General features: G+C 41.2%; 2 protein-coding genes across 4 annotated transcripts in view; both read right to left on the bottom strand.

Moving 5' to 3' along the window:
• Positions 1 to 5,380: 5,380 nt before the first annotated feature.
• Positions 5,381 to 18,684, bottom strand: ADNP (activity dependent neuroprotector homeobox). Of its 2 annotated transcripts, XM_059705295.1 has the most exons (3): positions 18,577 to 18,684; positions 16,721 to 16,813; positions 5,381 to 9,561 (listed from the first exon to the last, which is right to left on the bottom strand). In XM_059705295.1, the coding sequence occupies exons 1-3, from the start codon at positions 18,682 to 18,684 to the stop codon at positions 6,451 to 6,453; spliced, it is 3,312 nt and encodes a 1,103-aa protein (XP_059561278.1). In that variant the 3' UTR covers positions 5,381 to 6,450. The 2 variants fall into 2 exon arrangements, with proteins under 2 accessions (XP_059561278.1, XP_059561279.1); XM_059705296.1 differs by lacking the exons at positions 16,721 to 16,813; positions 18,577 to 18,684 and adding an exon at positions 13,222 to 15,889.
• DPM1 (dolichyl-phosphate mannosyltransferase subunit 1, catalytic) overlaps positions 16,721 to 19,140 on the bottom strand; it is a 56,756-nt gene continuing 54,336 nt past the window's right edge. For both annotated transcript variants that reach the window (XM_059705303.1, XM_059705304.1), the window contains exons 12-13: positions 18,577 to 18,689; positions 16,721 to 16,813 (exon numbers count right to left, since the gene is read on the bottom strand). The gene's annotated coding sequence lies outside the window, so the exon portion shown is untranslated. The remainder of the gene's footprint in view (positions 16,814 to 18,576; positions 18,690 to 19,140) is intronic.

Genomic DNA, 19,140 nt, shown 5'->3' with positions numbered 1-19,140 from the left:
GCGACCCCTGTGAAAGGGTCGTTCGACCGCCAAAGGGGTCGCGACCCACAGGTTGAGAACCGCTGGGTTAGAGCACCGTCCCTATACACCAAGGTTGTGGGTTGGACCCCCAGTCAGGGTCCCCAACCAATGAATGCATAAATAATTGGAACAAGTCGTTATTTCTCTCCCTCTTTCTTTCTCTAAAATCAATTAAAACCCCCCCACAAAAACAAAAAACCCACCATGGTTCTCAGTCTTGGCTGCACATTGGAATCAGCTGGGCCACCGGCAGCCCAGTTACATCAGCGTCCCTGGGGGAGGAGCCGAAGCATGGCTGGGTTCTGTGACTTCAGCGTGCACCAGGGCCCGGGTCAGTGCTTTTAAAGAACAGCAGTCAAGAGATTTTTAAAAGAGAATTTGCTACCTCCTCTCAGTCGTAACAACTGCACTTTTGTGTGTGTGTGTGTGTGTGTGTGTGTCTGTGTGTGAGAATACAGTGGGGCCTTGACTTACGAGTTTAATTCGTTCCGTGAGGGAGCTCGTAACTCAAATTACTCGTATGTCAAATCAACAGTGAACGAGTGAGACACGTGATGCTGGGCTGATGTTGTGGCGTTCACTGTGACATTCGCTGTGCCAGCTAGCGGTGGGGTATCTGAAGCTGGCTCATGACCTGAATTTTAGCTCGCAACTCAAAGCAAAAAATCGGCCGAGAGACATCTCATATCTCAAAAAACTCGTTAGTCGGGGCACTCGTAAGTCAAGGCCCCACTGTATCTTTTTGTTGATTGCAGAGAAGGGAGAGGGAGAGATAGAAACATCAATGATGAGAGAGAATCATCGATCGGCTGCCTCCTGCACACACCCCACTGGGGATCAAACCCACAACCCAGGCATGTGCCCTTGACCGGAATCGAACCCGGGACCCTTCAGTCCACAGTCCAACACTCTATCCACTGAGCCAAACCAGGTAGGGCCCTTCTGTTTTCCAAACTTGATGCAAAAAGTTTTATTTTGGAAAAATGTAGAGGTCTCACCCTGGCTGGTGTGGCCCAGTTGGGTGGGTGTTATCCTGTGCACTCAGGGGTTGCTGGTTTGATTCCTGGTCAGGGCACATGCCAGTTTCAGGTTCGATCCCTGGTGGGGGAGTGCAGGAGGCAGCCGATCGATGCGCTCTCACATCCATGTTTCTCTTCTCCTTCCCTCCCTCTCTGAAATCAATAAACTATTCTAAAGAAAAAAAATTGTAGTGGCCTCAATATCCATCTCAAGCCTTCCTGAGTTTGGAGTGGAACTGGGTTGAACTGGTTCCACCTCAGGTTCAGAGATGGGTGCTGACTGATAAGCCACAAGGTAATCCTAGCTCAGCAACTCACCAAGGTCGCTCAGGCCTAAGCCACGGGCCACAGAAACTTGTTCGGGAGTGGTCAGTGGCCTCTCAAGACTTGTTCAATAGGAGGAGGGGAAACCCTCTCAGGGAAGGTGAATGCAAGGGCCGATGAACACCGGGGTGCCTGCCTAGGATGAAGGTGACCATGTGGGTGTCAGAATGAAGATAAAAAAAAGGGACTGGGGCCCTTGCTGATACCGCTGAGCAGCCTTCCCCACTCAGGCAGTGGGTTACCTGCATGTCCCCTTGATTCAGCCCAGTCTTAGTTGGAGTTCCTGTTATCTACCAGGGAGAGGGAGACTCTTATTCCATGAAAAAGGAGTCTAAAGCCAGAATCAGGTCATCGCAGACTTCCCTGGGAAGCTCTCTGAGCTAGAGCCATCCCCTGACTTCTAGTTCAGGGCCACCGGCACGCAGTAGGGAACAAGCCACACTGAGACAGACATGAGGCTCATCCAATTCCTTGTCTTCCTGGCTGGGCCGAGGAGAAAGTCTCCTTTTGATGCCCGTGTGACCTGAACCCAATTTTCCCTTTTAACCAACAGAGCAAGTCTCATGCTCACAGACCTCAGCAAGCAGCTATAGGTGGCAAAATTTAGTGTTTTTTCTTTCTTGTATTTATTTTTATGAAGGCCATTAAATGGCAAATGATGTTGTTCTTTTTTTGCAGAGATAGCTTTCTTTCTTTAAAAAAGGGGAGTTGAAATATACCAAGTACACAGAGCAGTTCCTTAGGCAGATGTGGCAAAAATGAGGAAGACGGCAGCGTGAGCGAGCAGTTCGGAAAACGCTGTCAGGGAAAGTGTGTGTTGGTTGAGACGGGCTCATGTGTCTCCGTCTTCACAGCACAGGCTTTCTTGTGAGGCTCGTTTTTGGTCAGGACCACGGATGCGCGCTGTGGTTGGGAATTCCAGGGGCCACGGACTCGGCCTGGGTCCAAGTGACTTCTCTGAGCCTCCATGTTCTGAAACCGGGGGCTAATCCTCCCGTTACAGGGCTTTATTTGGGGCTGGAGCAGGACAGTTTTGAGGACTCACATTACCTTAGAATCCAGTGTTCCACAGCCAGTCCCAGGCATACGTCCCCATGTTCACTTGCAAGGACTTGCTGAGCACGTGTGCTGAGCACCAGGCGTTTGGGAACAGTAACACTCCTCTGGCCTGGGTGCCCCTCCTTGGAGGACAGCGCTCTGAGCTTGAGCCCCTTGGTTCCCTCCTCCCAGAGAAGCCCCTACAGCTGTGCTGGCAGATGAGGCCGCCAGCAAGCTGTGCAGCGGTCTCCAAGGCAGGCTCTGAGTCCTGCGCTCCCAGATGGCTGCTGGCCTCACACGGCTGTAGATGGCAGCCAACACGGACTTCCCGTCAAGTACGTTGGAAAAGCCTATCAGTTTCAACAAGGTGAACAATTTGCTTAGTAGGATATCCATTTTGCTTCATTTAGTAGTAAGACATGAATAAAGGCACAGGAAGATGTATTGCAAACACCAGTCGATGTTAAAACGGCTGTACATCTAAGACCTAACGGTGTACCGGGAGTGGGGGGAGGGCTGGTGTGTACCACAGACGGATGTTGTATTCTGAAACACACAGACCTGCAACCTCATTTAAACAGAGCCGAAGACTCTGCATCTCTCCCGTCAATGACAGCACAACTCCCTTCCTGTCTATTTGGGGCACGCTGAAGTCATGACTTCAGGATATGCAATTTCCCCCTTATATGCTTATTTTTGAACACAGCCCCCACCAGATTCAAGTTAGTGACTGTTAAAGCGGAGTAAGATGACAGGAAGTAGCAGGATGCAGAGAATTACCAAATGGAGACCCTCGTGTGGTACAAGTTTGAGTCTACTTTTATGCTAACCTTCCTGCAGTAGCTGGCAGAAAAAACCTCGCTTTTATTTCCTAGTTTGATGGTCGAGTTTATCTCAGCTGAAAAAGTCTTTTTCTAGAACACCTTCTGGTGGCCAACTGGCTGCAACACCATTTCAGAATGGTGGGAGCTGCCTCTCCTATTTCCAATCTTCTGGGGTTTGAGGTATTTTCACATGACACTTTGGTGAAACATACCTGCAGTTGGGGCCAACCCCATGAGCAAACAGGGTGGTTAGAAATGGGGGTCACAATGGGTGGAACAGAGCACTGCTGAGGGGGGGCACCTGCTGCTCTGAGAAGCCCACTATGTAAAGAGTAGACTTCACTCAAGCTAAGTGGTTCTCACGCTTTAGTGGCGGACAGTCACCTAGAGATGCTTTGGGGACCCCACCCGGAGGGTTTGGTGCTGGCAGCCTACAGTGAAGCACCCCTCTACGTGGCGGTCCTCATTGGCAAATGGCTTCAATGGCTTCTAGTGAAGCGCTTCAAACAGGGCACTCACCTGTCTGCTACATGGCTCTCAGAACTGGCACGCATTTGTTCTCTTAACAAGCGTGCATTTTTACCAACGGCCAGGCATTTGGACCAGGCACACAGCTACAGGGCATAAAAGGCACAGATACTTCACAGCTTGGATCTCAGGAGGGGACAGACCCTGGAACTGCTCAGGGAACCAAAGACGGAACGACGACAATGCTTGCAAGTGCTGAAAGGGGAACCGCAGTGCTAGTCAGCTGGACTCCAGAAGCTTGAAGGGCAATGTTCTCTGGCATCACATTCTTCCTTGTTATAAAGAAAATTTAAAGAATTGTTCAACTTCCAGTTGCATTCTCTAATTAAGCAGCAGTTTGCCACAGCTTTTATTTCCAGATTATTCCAAAAGCAAACAGTAAGCAACAACATTCTTTTAAAATGGCTTTTATTGAGACACTTTCAGGGCTTCTGCAACATGGTTAGTTGGTCCACTTCTTAGCTGGCTAAACTTTTCTGAAAGTCAACAAAGTCCACTCCCACCACCTCAGTAAGAAAGCACTCTTCTGTCTCTGCTTGAACACCCAAGCAGGAACCCCACCCTGGCCATCTTGCACAAGTCGCTCATTAGTCCTCCAGGGAGGATGAATAAGCCCAGGCCCAATTCTTCCCACCTGTTAATTAGGCAGAGTCATCTCCAAACAAAGTGAGATGGCTTAAGTTCAGCTGGTATTACTATCCTCAAGTAACAGACCTTCTTAATTCCATTTCTCCCCACCTCCATTTGTTATTTGGGGATATCCTGTCCTAAGTATTAGCTGGCATCCACAGAATTTATAACCTGACTGTGTAACATAATTATATTAGCCCCATGCCACCCCTCACACCAAAGACTCTAGTTTTATGCTTGCTTCTGTATGGAGTAGCAGGACTAACATTTTACGGGGAGGTTGGGCAACTCTCAGGTAACAAAAACATCAATGAGATGAATCTTTTGGAAAGTCTTAGAATTATAGAAACCAGTCTCTTCAGAAGTGAGAGGTGGCTGCCAAGCCTCTGCCCTCTGCATGGATCAGAGTTACAATTGCTGAGAATGCTAATTCTGCTCCTTGTAACTTCCCTTCTTTAGTATGAGTTGATCTTGGGAATCTTTGCATAGTAAATATACCAGCTCCTTCCATCTTGAAAGCCCTCCAAATAGGTGATCTCCAAGCCTTTTTCTTATTAACAAGGTGGTTGAGTTATAACAAAAGAGAGTAGTTTCCTGTTTAGTACAATTGTTCCCATCATAAGGTGAAACCTAACATTTACTTCATTTAGAAGAAAGAACACCAGGGCATTAAGATTCTGCTTGCAAATTAATGCCAATTTATGTTTACATCCTTTTATCATCGAGACATTTACATATATAAGCAGGGTATGCTCCTTAACAAAAGGGGGACTGGAAAAAAAAAAGTTTATTTTAGCACTTAAAAAGGAAAAAGAAAAAAAAAATTAACAGGTGCCTTGAAAGCCTTCTTCATGCCAGTGGCAGATCTTGGTCTCCACTAGTCTCTCCTCAGTGGCCTTGGCTCCATCTCGGATGAGAGCGCCATGGCATCAACTGGTACAGACATAATGGACACACAGGACTGTAATGTGTAATAAAGCAAATATTTACATTAAGCACAATACAGCAATTTATTTAGATGCTTAAAATGAATACAAAGGGAAATAAAGATCACAAAATTATACATACTACAACAGTGTGTCATATATTAAATGGTATAAATGAATACACCAGGTGGTGTTTAACTAAAGATAAAACTAAATATCCAAAATGCAGCACTCATTGGTTTGCTGCTTCAACACAACACACTTTCATACAGATCTTAAAAGGTGTCAAAATTAGTAGCTGCAAAGTCAATTCTTGCATGTGGTTTTAGCTTAAAAGATTTCAGAAAACAGATCTGAAATACCAGTTTTTGTTTGTCAGCTGTAATGTCAAGGATATTCAGAACAAGAAAAATTCTATAATACAAGAGAGTCCAGATATATATCTTATGTGGCTGGCCTCTGTTGCAAGATTGTACAAGGTTATGTGCAAAAACTAAGTCTGTTCAAAAGTTTATACTAGCGTAGTTTCAAGCTTTTGCTAGGTAAACTAGATACAGCGTTTGTTACACAGCAAGGGCAACACTAAAAAAGAAACATCTATGATGGGTACACAATAACAATATCATAAGCATTACCTGAATAGGTCTAAAAGACTGTACAAATATACATTTTAACTATTCAGAATGAATACATGAAAAAAAATCAATTTTCCCCAGTCTACTATACACATTGGACTGGTAGCGTGTATGTTGGCCCTATGCTACCATGTGAATCAGGATAACACTTCTTAAGGACATTCAACCAAACATTTTACAGAGGGAAAGAAATGTTGAGAAGGCAGATAAAATAAACCTCTGCTTTTCCTTGTGTGCATTCGTGAGCCACCAGCTTATTGGTTTTTCACATTTAGTTACTGTGTCTGTCACAGCAAGTTCTAAAGCAAATCAGCCAGTCATGTATCATAGAAATAACCATCGGGACTGCAGTGGCCACATGTCCTTACAGCCTGATAACCCAGCAACTCAGAAGGCAGTACCAGTTAGAATATTGTTTTGCAGTCATACTCAAAGAACAGAGTTCCAGGCTGCAGCATGTCACTGACGCCAGAGAACCTGGCCCTGATGTCCGAGAACCTGTCACTTATGCCTGTTGGCTGCTCAGTTTAACTCCAGTTAAGCTGCCATGCATTGGCTCAGCTACTCCATCAGTCATGTTCTCAAACTGCTCCCCATCCTCACTGTCAATTGTGCTATTCTGCCACTCAATCTGTGGACCAGACAAGCGCTCATCATTTTCAGATGCATTCTTCCACTGTGACTGGTCCTTGGACCAAAACCCTTCAACTTTTCCATAGGAACTATTCTTCCATTTCAACTGCTCTCTGTCACCTTGCATGGTAGCCTTTTTTTTGGCAGCTGGCTTACTGCTCCTTGCATCCTCACTCTGGGAAGACTCATCGGACCAGGTTCCTGGTTTCATTTCACAAGTGTCCTCAAAGTCTGACACGTGCTGGGAACCAGGGCCACTCTCAGACGGAGAAGCAGCACCTTTCCACTCTACAACATCATCTTGGTCAACCTCACTATCAGAAGCATCATGCATTAGTTTGTTGGTTGTTTCCTCAGTCAAATGAATAGTTTCATATTTTGAACCATCCACATCTTTTTGGTCTAGCTTTCCCTCAGATTCTAAAGCATCCTCAGAAATGACCTTCTGTATATGCTCCTCTGGATTATCATTAGAGATTTTAGGCTCAACTTCATAAACAGGGTCAAAAGGGCTACCACTTCCGTTGGATTCTTCTTCCAAATTTTCAAAACTGTCTGAGGAATTGTCATCTTCCTTCCCAAGGTGGAGCTTTTTGTCAGCAGTTTTACTAGCATTCACTCTGGAATCTTTCTCATCATGATTTTCAAATAACCACTCAGCATCAAAATCCATCTCATGCTTAACCTTGTTTAGCTCTTTCATGTTGAAGCCCAGTAACACACCAGGCTTGTACTTCTCACAGTCTCGGACACACTTCTTCCTCTTGTTACTGAAGTGGGAAGCAATGTCACTCTTCCATAACCATAAACTGGCTGCCAGCTTCTCAATTTCTCTCCTGGTGGGATAGGGCTGTTTGTTGAAATACTTTGTTAGGAAGCTTTTCCTGTCTTCATAGGAATCATCTTCATGACCCTTGGGGTCTAAAGCTAAAACAACAGGTTCCTCGGGCTTCTCCTCAAAGAAGCTGGGTGAATCACTATCATCATCTAACTTTCGCTTTTTCGTCAAGGGAAATTCTATTTGCTCGTAAGTGCGCTTCACAGGTGCCAGTCCTGGTGACTGATTAAGCCGAGAGGGTGCGTTTGTCTTATCCTGGCCATTCTGGGTCTTCCCAACACCCCTGCAGTGAACTAGATGCAGAGTGATAGTTGAGGCAGTCATGTTGCTGGTATACACACCAAGGCAATGGATACATTTGTAGGTAAGCTTTTTCTCCACTGGATGAACCGTCTGAATAACTTGGTGCCTCTCTCGTAAGTGATGTGCAAGTGCATCAGATATGGGTCCTTTTAGGATTGAAAAGCAAAGAGGGCAAAGGGTTTTTCCGATATCTTTTTTATAGGGCACTGCAGCTTGAGGTGAACTTCTAACAGGGGCATCTGCTTTTTCCGGAACTTTTGGCTGTGGCTTTGGAGGGATTGGAGGGTTACTTTGGGCATGATAAGCAACAGATTCAGCTGGGGCATCCCTCAAGTTGTATGTGGTTACCAGGAGGTGAATGTTAGTGTGACTACCCTGCTGCAATGTCAAATCAAAACTCAACGTAGAATCTGTTTTAGGTCCCAACTCTTCATCAATGTGAACCATCCTCATGTGTGCTGCCATCTTTTCCACATCATTGAAAGTTGAACGGCAGAATGGACAAGACAGACCATGAATTAACATATGGTTGAGCAGGGTATCTGTGGGCAAATAGCGATTACAGTAGAGGCATTTGCTAGTAAAATTGTGGATTTTCATAATGTAGTTGGCTACTGCTGGGACTTTCTCAGCTTTATGTTCTTTTTCGAAGTGCACACTATAGACATTTTCAGGAAAAAGCTCATTACAGATTGTACATATTTTCCACTTTTGGGTTGAGGAAGTATTGGCCAGGGGTGGGCCTGTGGCAGCTGCAGTAGGTTTGGAACTGGACTGACCTAATACTCTGGATGCCTGGGACTGGGAGAGGGAAGGAGACTTTAACTGGCCGGATGAGACAGAAGAGGCATTAGCAGATTGCAGGGAGTATCGTGCTGGTGCCTGGGACCTTTGCTCTGCCCCAAGCCCGAAAGATCTTCCATTTCCACTTGGAAGTAACTGCTTCACAGACTGAGACTGCTGAGGGATGGAAACTGGTGCGTTGCCACCTAGACCCAGTCTCATTGACTGACCAACGCCATAGCCCTGGCCTACAGACTTGACTCCATAATTGTTCTGCTGTAGGTGGACATTGGACATCATGTTGACTCCTGTAGAATTTAAGTTAGGCTTTGGTATTGAGAGTCGATTTACCATCTGCTGTGAAGGCAAAGACCGGACGTTTCCAGAAGCAAGGGAACCAATTCTTGATTGGAGTCCCAGGCCCTTCTTCTCTTGAGGTTTGGGAGCAATTAGCATCAGAGGCTTGGATCGGGGAACTACCACATTTGTGTGCCCAATCATGGCAGTGACCTGATAGCCTATGCGTTCGTGGTCTTCGATGACATGCTGTACCAAAGCTTCATAGGACTTTGGTATGAAAAGGCATCGCTTGCAGTGAATACTACCCTCTTCCCAGGCATTTGGGCTTAAGGGGACAGCACCGTTGAGTGATTTTTCGCCTGACTTTGCTATGTAAGGTGCTGCCACATGCTGAAAATGTTCCCTGTAAATGTGCTTCCTAACTACTTCATAAAGAGGATCGCGGTAAGTGCACTTCTTACAGTAATAAACAGCTTGCTCCACACTGTCAGCCTGCTTAGGTTTAAGGCCATCATTTTTGCTTTTATCTTTGAAAGTGCTGAGGCTGCTACTTGGTGTGCTGGCGTTTGGAGCATGAAATATTTTAATGTGTGTTTCCAAAGTCTTTTTGTCTGCATTGAAGGTACAGTAGGGGCAATTAAGGAGAATCCTATTTTCAAAGTCTTCACTATGGACATTCCGAAAATGACTTTTGTAGGCAGAGAAGAATTTTGAAGAAAATGGACAAGCGCTGCAGCAAAAAGGTTTTGTCCGATAGTCCTAAAGAAAAGACAAGACTGGAATCAGAATGCCACTTCAGATAGGCAATAACAGGTTCTAGGCTCTTGTTCTTAAAAAACATTATTTTTAGAGCTGAAACTCTACCAGGTATATGGGTTAATAATGCGGATTTTATAATCAAAGAAAACACGATAATTTCAAAAGAAACATCAAAAGTGCTTTATTCAAAGTAATGTCTACTGTTAGCTACACATTTCCCCCATCTTTCAGGTAATTTGTGGATACCGTCCCTATAGAACTTTCCTTGTTTTGAGACAAACCATTCAGAGACCCAATTTTCCACTTCTTGGTATGTTTTGAAGTGCTGCTCAGAAACTGCATGTGCCATTGATTGGAACAAATGGTAATCTGAAGAAGCAAGGTCTGGTGAATACCAGAATAACTTAACTTTCTGGTGGGTGTGTTAATACTTCCCCAGCAAGATCTTTTAACATGTCTTTAACTGGTTTTGAAGTGTGTAATGGTGCATCATCATGAAGCAAAATTACTTTGTCATATCTTCTGGCCCATTCTGGCCATTTTACGATCAAAGCGTGGTTCAAATTGGTTATTTGTTGTTGGTAGTGATCAGTATTAATGGTTTCACCTGGTTTTAGAAGCTCATAATACACCACACCTTTCTGATCCCACCAAACGCAGAGCATTGTCTTCTTTCTGAAGCGATCTGGCCTTGCAGTCGATGTTGATGGTTGACCTGGATTAACCCATGGTTTTGTGCGTTTGGGATTCTCAAAATAAATCCACTTTTCATCGCCAGTCACAACTCGATGCAAAAAAGACTTTCTTTCATGCCGTTGAAGTAACATTTTACTGATGACTTTTCGGTTTTCCATTTGTCTTTCATTCAGTTGATGTGGCACCCATTTTCCTTCCTTTAAAATCTTTCCCATTGCTTGTAAATCATCGGAAATTGTTTGCTGAGCAATGTTTAATCTTTCTGCAAGTTGTTTTTGAGTCTGACATGCATCTTCATTCAATAATGCTTGTAATTGTTGGTCTTCAAACTTTTTTGGTTGACCTGGACGTTCTTTGTCTTTCATATTGAAATCATCACTTTTAAAGCGTTTAAACCAGCGTTCACAAGTATCTTGAGATGGAGCATGTTCACCATAAGCTTCCTGAAGTACACGATAACTTTCAGCAGCACTTTTCTTCAAAATAAAGTAATGAATTAAAACTTCCCGCAAATGCTTTCTGGCACAAAATTCGACATTTTTAAACGTAAAATTATCTATGATGTTAACACCTTCAGAAAATTTGACATATGAAGTTTGAAGCTTGTTGTCAATACAAAATAGCATATATAACAAATCGCATATATGCCAACATATGTGTAACTCCATCTATTGAAATCCGCATTATTAACCAGTACACCTGGTAAAGTATTGATTTTTTTCTTTTGCAAAATAAATTTATGAAACAAAGTCAAATGAGAAAGCTGTTCTAAACTAAATATTTTTGAGTTCCACAGTGTAAATTTAAAAACAAACAAAAACCGCTCAATTTTAAGTTCTTACTCAAATGCTTGGGAAAGATCAGAGTCACATTTGCTGACTGAATGGCTTGAAGATAAATGGTTTATAGGTAGATATGAACGAATAAACTGTGTAATCACTTTCACTCTGTGAATTAGTAAGGCTTTAGATTTACTATATAATAAAATTCAAAGCCCAGAGTGTTGTAGTACAATTAAGCAATAAAATATAAAGGCACACCTTTTATCCTTCCCATCATGGAAAAAATTTCATTAAAAAAAGGCACATCTTCAAAAATCTCAAAACATTTTTTCCTCTGATTGAAGTCCAGTATAGTTTTCAGATTTCACTGCTGATCAAAATACTGATCCGAAAGTAGGCTTTCTTCTACAAGCCATGCTCTTCTTCTTAAGAGCAGCCTCAAAAGAAGTAATGAATTGACAGCTTCTTTGATTCAAATTAAGAAGTAAAATAAAAAATGTCCTACAGACTGAGGAGTCAATGATGTTACCAAAAGCCAGAAGCACTGGTATCAAAGAGCAACTTCCAGAATTATGCTCATTGACACTTAATGTAGTAATTTGGTCCTTTGATGAGGACAGGTCACACAAGGTTGGTTAGAGATTCTATTTTCTCCCTAGAAGCCTACTTTGTTTAAGATATTGGTTTGAATCAAATAAAAGATCCACTTTCCCTTAAGTCTCAACCCTTCTTTAGTGTTGGAATATGAGGCTTTGGGATTCATGAAACTGAATAATATTTCCCACTTGGAAGTTTTTGTATTCTAAGACTATTGGTTAATACCTTTTCCTGGGGAATTAATAGTAAAAAAAAACCCCAGATAACTATATTATCAGATTTCTGAGGAAGAGTTTAAAAGTACTAATTCATTGCCAAGTATGTTCTGATAAATGAACAGATATATAATCCAGAATTACAATTTCTACTGAAACAGGTAATTGTAAAGTTAGAATTGACAATCAATTCTCCCGGTGGAAAAGGAAATACCATCTACTAACTTTCTCTCTGTCATATTTTCACCTGATACTTGTTAGTATCGCTGGTGCTGCACACTAGATGTAATATTGTTTTTAACTCCGATTTGTAAAAACTTATGTTATACCTCTCTGTCACTGCTATCTTACAGAACCATCAAACCCTCCCCCATGTGCTGGCTTAGGCCCCCCATAGAGGTGGGGTGACAGCAACAAAAAGGATTAAGAAAACTTAAAAGGAAGAAAGAGTATGGTCTTCTCTTCTCTAGAAAAAACAAGAATTGCAACAGACAGAAAATGGTGGATAATGGAGATGAACAGAATGTTGGAGGGAAAATTTTAGAAATAGTGGTAGTACTTTTGGGGGAGGGGAGAATGCTGGTATATAATGGACTTCAGAACTTTAAGACACAAAATTTCTAAATTTCACACTTGAAGTTTTAGTCCAATGACAAAAAAGAGGTTTTTTCAAGTTTCCCTACTAAAGAAAATATGAAATACAGTATGCCTCGCATTACCAACAGATATATGTTCTGAGAAATATATCATTAGAAGACTTAGTCATTGTATATCTAGTTCAGGGGTCCTCAAACTACGGCCCGTGGGCGACATGCAAATACCAATATTGTATTTGTTCCCGTTTTATTTTTTTACTTCAAAATAAGATATGTGCAGTGTGCATAGGAATTTGTTCATAGTTTTTTTTTTAAACTATAGTCCGGCCCTCCAACGGTCTGAGGGACAGTGAACTGGCCCCCTGTTTAAAAAGTTTGAGGACCCCGATCTAGATGGTATAGCCTACTACATACCTGGGCTATATGGTGTATAGCCTGTTACTCCTAGGCTACAAATCTGTATAACATGTTACTATAGTGAATACTACAGGCAATCTTTAATAATAAGAGCGTAATATGCTAATTAGAGCAGATGTCCTTCCTGGCGACCTTCCTGACAAAGCAGGGGCTGTAAGGGAAGCCTGGGTCCTAGGTGCCAGAGGGAAGCCAGTGCCAGCAGCCAGGGGAAGGAAGGTGTACTCTTGCACGAATTTCGTGCATCGGGCCTCTAGTTATAACACGGTTAAACATTATGAATCTAAACACAGAATAGGTACAATAAAAATATAACATAAAAGATAAAAAATGGTAAACCTGTATAGAGAGAGCACTTACCAAGAATGGAGCCTGCAAGACTGAAGGTGCTCTGGGTGAGTAAGTGAGTGAGTGAACATGAAGGCCTAGGACATTACTATACATGACTATGGACTTTATAAACACTGCACATACAGATTACACTAAATTCATTAAAAAACGTCTTTCAATAAATTAATCTTAGCTTACTGTAAACTTTTTACTTTACAAACAAAAATTTTAACTCTTTGACTCTTTTTATAACAGCTCAAAGCATAAACACATTGTATAGCTGTATAAAAATTATTTTTTCTTTATGTCCTTATTCTACAAGCTTTTTTCTATTTAATTTTTAAAAATACTTTTTTTGTTGTTTTGTTAAACACACAAACACATTAGTTTAGCCCTATACAATGTCATATATATCACTGTCTTTCACCTCCACATCTCATCCCATTGGAAGGTCTTCAGGGGCAGTAACACGCATCTCTGAGGATAACACTGCTTTCTTCTGGAACACCTCCTGAAGGACCTGCCTGAGGCTCTTATTGAAGTGACTTCACTCTTTTCAGAAATACAGTGGAACCTCGTTTCTAGAACTTAATTCGTTCCAGGAAGCTGCTTGAAAACCGAATCTTTTAAACTGAATCTTTTTTCCCATTAGAAATAATGTAAATTGAATGTGTTCCAAACCCCTAGTGATTCCGTTCTAACCTTTTTTATAGATAGTACATGTGTACTGTTAAATTTATAAATAAACACTCCTTTTCTTAAATTAATTGAGCCACTCCCTATAGCCTTAAACAAATTTTTCATACACTACTGCTTGGAAATGCTATCACCAGCTAATTGCTTTTCCTTTATACAATCAACAAGTTTTTCTACGTATTCAATTGCCTGTGATTGTTGTTTGGTGAACACTTTCACACCCTTAGGAATATTAGCACTCTCAAAATTCCTAAATTGTGCTAATCCTCGATTTCTCTAGCAACAAAAGCATTCTCTCCTTTATTGCTTTTTATCTTGCTGAGGTATCACATGAAAGGGTCACATCAAAAACAAGTTTTGGTTGACAACTGAGACATTTTTTACTGTGTGAATAATTTGGCTGAGAATCCAAGTGTTCAAGATGGGAGATGTTTGAGAACCGAGATTTGACTGTCCATAGTGGTTCGTTTGGTTTCTTTCTTTTTTCATTATAGATTTGTTTGTAAACAAATAATGCACCATGAACATTCCTCTCTATGTAATGAGAACTTTTCCATGTTTGGGTCCATGTTTTCAAACTTCGTAAGGAGCTTGCTGAATGAAGTCAGCAAAAACTTCTGCCAAAGCCTTCACCATGAAGTTTCTTTTTTTTCTCTTGCAGTTTCCTTTTCTCTTGCCTTTTCTTCAGCTATTTGTTCCTGTTCCCCTCCTAATGAGTCCTCATTAGTCAGTTCCGCAGGAATCACCTCTAGGAGCGACTCAGTGTCATCCTTATACATACACAGGTTAAAGTGGTTTGCCACTGTTCAGCCATGGCCTGATTTTTGCAACATCCTCATCCTTGACAAATCCTTTGAAGTCATGGACGGACTTTTTGTGTGTCTTCTTCCAGATGCCTTTCATATATGCCTAGGTGACATCACCCTAAGCAGGTTTCTTATGCAGTCTTAGATATTGTAGTAATTCTAGAACTTCATCAGTATATTCTCAGTGTTTTTATATTGCAGCAATAGCCTGGGCAAAAGGTCCTGGCTTTAAAAGCTGCTATAACTCCTTGATCCATTGGTTGAATCAAAGAGGTTGTCTGGAGGGAGAAACACTACTTTGATGTTGGGGTGAAGACCACCAATAAAAGGAAGATGTCCGGCAGCATAGCCAACAGTAAACAAAGTTCCTTGAAAGGTGTTATTCTCCAAATAGTATTTCTCCATTTTGCTGCTGTAGCAACTCAGGAGGGCATCTTGGAAGAGAAGCTGGGTCATTCATGACATCCTATTGCTCCTGTGTTATACTATCAGTGTTATACTACCAGCTTATTGATACGGTTGAAGACCCTGAGGTTCTCAGTGTGTCAGATCACAAAGGGTTCCAATTTGTAGCCTGCAACACTGCCCCCAAGCAAGACTGCTATCCTGTCCTTAAAGCCTTGAAACTTGACATTGACTTGGCCTCCTTTTGGGCTGAAGACCTTTCAAGACATCTGTTTCCAGAGTATGGAGATTTCATCCACATAGAATTATTTACTCTGGCAAGTAATTTTCTTTCACAATCAGTTTATATAGTTTCCAAAAATTCTGCTGCTGCCTTCACATCAGCAATAGCAGACTCAACACTCACTTTTTCACATTATGTAATGAATGATGATTCATTTTTGAATCCTTTAAAATACTCAGAGCTAGCAGTATAGTCAACGTCACAAACAAACATTTTGCTTTGGCCATATCGTCATGATGCTGAGAAATATAAGCTTCTGTGTCTGGTCTTGAATCCAGGTCATTAGAAGTTTCTCCATATCTGATATTGGCCCTTTTTGAATTTTTGTTAGTCTCGTTGCCGTCAATGAAGCAGATCTATAACAACTTCTGTCACTTTGTTCTTGTTCTTCAAGATTGTAGCTATGGTGGAATGGGACATGCCTGACTGGGTTATGCCCAGCTATAACCATCACCCGTTTTCCACCTTCAGAGTCCTTAATCACTTTAATTTCATTTCCAGGTTAATCACTCGACATGGTCTCTCATGTCAACATCAGCAATGGATTTTGTATGTTTAGGGGTCATGATGAATAAAACAAACAAGATTAAATCAGTCACAAGAGAAATGATGCAATCAAGAGCTGTGGTAAACAGATGTATGAAGCTGCTTCTGGTGTAGCATACACAGCATACTGTTTTACATCAAACTCTTTTTTGTGAGTAGAAAGAATATTCTATCAAATAACAAAATATATAACATTGTAAATATATAAACCAATAACAGTTTATCATTATCAAATATTTTGTACTGTATATGCTATACAGTTTTTTAAATCCTCACCCAAGGATATGTTTTTATTGATTTTTAGAGAGAGAGAGAGAGAGAGAGAGAGAGAGAGAGAGAGAGAGAGAGAGAGAGAAAGAGAAAGTGCGGAGAGAAAGAGCGTGAAACATTGATTGGCTGTCTCCTGCACGCACCCTGACCTGGGCTTGAACCCGCGACATAGTTATGTGCCCTAACCAAGAATCAAATCTGCAACCTTTTGGTGTATGGAATGATGGTCCTACTGAGCCACTCGACCAGGGCTGAGCTATACTTTTATGATTGGCAGTGGTTTATTTACACCAGCATCACCAATAACACATGAGTAATGCATTACATTACTATCTTTCAACAGCTTCAACATTACTAGGTGACAGGATTTTCAGCTCTATTATAATCTTATGGGACCATCGTTGTATATTCAGTTCATTATTGACAAAAACATTATTACATGGCACATGACTGTAATCAATTTTGACATTTTTCCACTATGAAAGGCCTAGGGCTGAAAAGGGAGTATACCTGTCCCACTTACCTGGTTTTTTGTAAGTGAAGGGTCCCAAAGTCCTACATCCTCCCATGTAGTGTTTTTCAAATAAAAGTCATTAGGTTCAAACTGTTTAAAATCCTAGAAAACAGTGAAAAAAGTTTACAAAAACATAGTTGTATCAACTCTAGCCCAACCTTACTTATATATCCTTTCTCTTAAATAGGGCTGGAGTGATGTGCCAGAAAATCAACCCCACCAGGAGCTAAACTAGGAGCCAGAAGACTCTCAGGAAACACCAAAAGGCACATGGAAGTTGCATTGAACATTTTATATCAACCAAATGTTCCCCTAATGATCAGACAGTTTCCAAGGAAAACACTGAAAGTTTTAATTAAAAATTTAGCCACAGATTAAATGCCAAAGTACCTTTCATTAGAGTAATGAAACTCATCAACTGTATTAGAATGGAGTGTAATGTTCACTTATAGCACTACAGATGTGATATTCTGGTTCTGTACAATAAATAAATAGATATGTTAGGGGTGGGGTAGGGGGGAATGGATTGGGAAGAAAACTCAAGATTTCTGAACCCAAAAAGGACGAAAGCTATTCAAAGAAAATAAACAGTATTATGTTGAATTTATACTCATATAAAAATTTAATGGCCTGCATCTTCCCAGGCTAGGAAGATAGTCTTAGGGTATAATTCCCCTTGCTCCTAAAAGGTTCACAGTTCAGTGTGGGAAAACCAAATACATGTAAATTGCAGGATATGTAATGGGTGTAATCATGGGGGGGGAAATCATGCAGGATAGAAAAGGTGCCTTATTGCATTATTTATTCTATGAAGATTACCTCACTGAGTGTGATGTGAATGGATATTTCATCAGGCAGATCTACCTGAACTTGAGGGGTTGGAGAGGTAGTGGAGCCATCATCCATGATGGGAATAACTTAACTAGAGAAGCTGCAGTCTACATAATCCCTAGACTATTATTAGTGGGAATCAGGAAAAGAAAACCTGTTGAATAAAGGAAATTGCTTTTTTACTTTCAATTCCATCCAAACATTTACTGAGTACCTATTTTGTGCCCATCACTGTACTAGGTGCCTGGGATATACAGATGGACAAGCTAGTTCTGGTCCCTGACCAGTTGGGGCTTAAAGACTAGTGGGAACACAGCTTTAAACATTTCTTGTCAATCAGAGGCTTTGTTGACCAATTAAACATAAGACCTGGAGCAATGAGATCTGGAAAAGGAGAAACCAATACACTGGCTATCCCATGGGGTTGTTATAAATAAAGCTCATAGAATAAAAGGCTAGAAAAACAGTTTGTAAAGTCCAAACTGTTATACAAGGGGAAGATAATGGTCTATGATGGGTCAAAAGGGCCAACAAATGCTCAAATCCTATGAAAGTGATGACGAGCACCCAAACCACCATGACTCAACAATCAGAAGGTCAACCAGAACATTCAGGTATATTAGAATGGAAACAGGCTCTGGAGTTCCAAAGACAGATCCTGCCACATGCATAGCTGTGAGGTGAACTTTTTTCCTTACAGTTTCTTCCTCTGTAAATTGGAGATAAGAATTTCTATATCCCTCCAGGGGTTGTTTTAAGGACTTGAAATTCAGAGATAATTTTAAAGCACCTAGTATATTGCCTGAGATGTGTATGTCCTCAATGGTAATTGCTTTTGCTTCAGGATGCAAAGATGAAAAAGCCCATTTTAGGGAGAAGGGAACAAGTTAGGCTAATTGAGAAAGCTATGGTGAAGCTAACGGTGAGGTTCAAAATCAGAATCACACCTAAGAGTTCACCATCCTGGCCGCTGACACAAAGTAATGGATCCGAAGCTGAGTCATGTTAAAATTAAAAAATGGCATGCTACTTACTTCTATGTGTTCTTTACAGTATTCCAACCCAATGTCACTAAGTATTTTTTTCACAGTTTTCCGGGCTTTTCTTAAACTGCCAAGATTGTTGACAGGAAGTTGGAACATAGTTTCTATTGGAAGAAAAAATTTAAGTCAAGTCAAAACATGTACAACTTGTAATATTTACTAATTCCACTGATAGTAGGATCAAAAACCCTGGCCCAGTCTGATAAAATAAGATGAGTAGATATTTTAGTATTTTCTGAATACTTAAAAGAGGCAAGCATAAATAAGTGGTCTCTGATCTTTTCTATTTTCAACAAGACATTTTATGTTATAGATTGACTATGAGTCTAACCTGGCACAATTCTAATTAAACTTTTGGTGATGGACTTCTAAAGTTGAGAATTAGGTTAATAATACTGGTTATTTAAAAATCAAGTGTTAGTGCTTTCCTCCTTGTGATGTCAAACCTCCGAAAATAGAAAATGCTCACCATTTCAGCATTATTACCGTATAATTTTGAGTGCTAGGGAAAAGCAGCTTTTGTTGTCTGGGAATTGTCTTGAACATTAATTGCTA

The sequence above is a fragment of the Myotis daubentonii genome, chromosome 8 (assembly GCF_963259705.1).
Source record: "Myotis daubentonii chromosome 8, mMyoDau2.1, whole genome shotgun sequence".
NCBI lineage: Eukaryota > Metazoa > Chordata > Mammalia > Chiroptera > Vespertilionidae > Myotis > Myotis daubentonii.
This window is presented reverse-complemented; position numbering and strand designations above follow the sequence as displayed.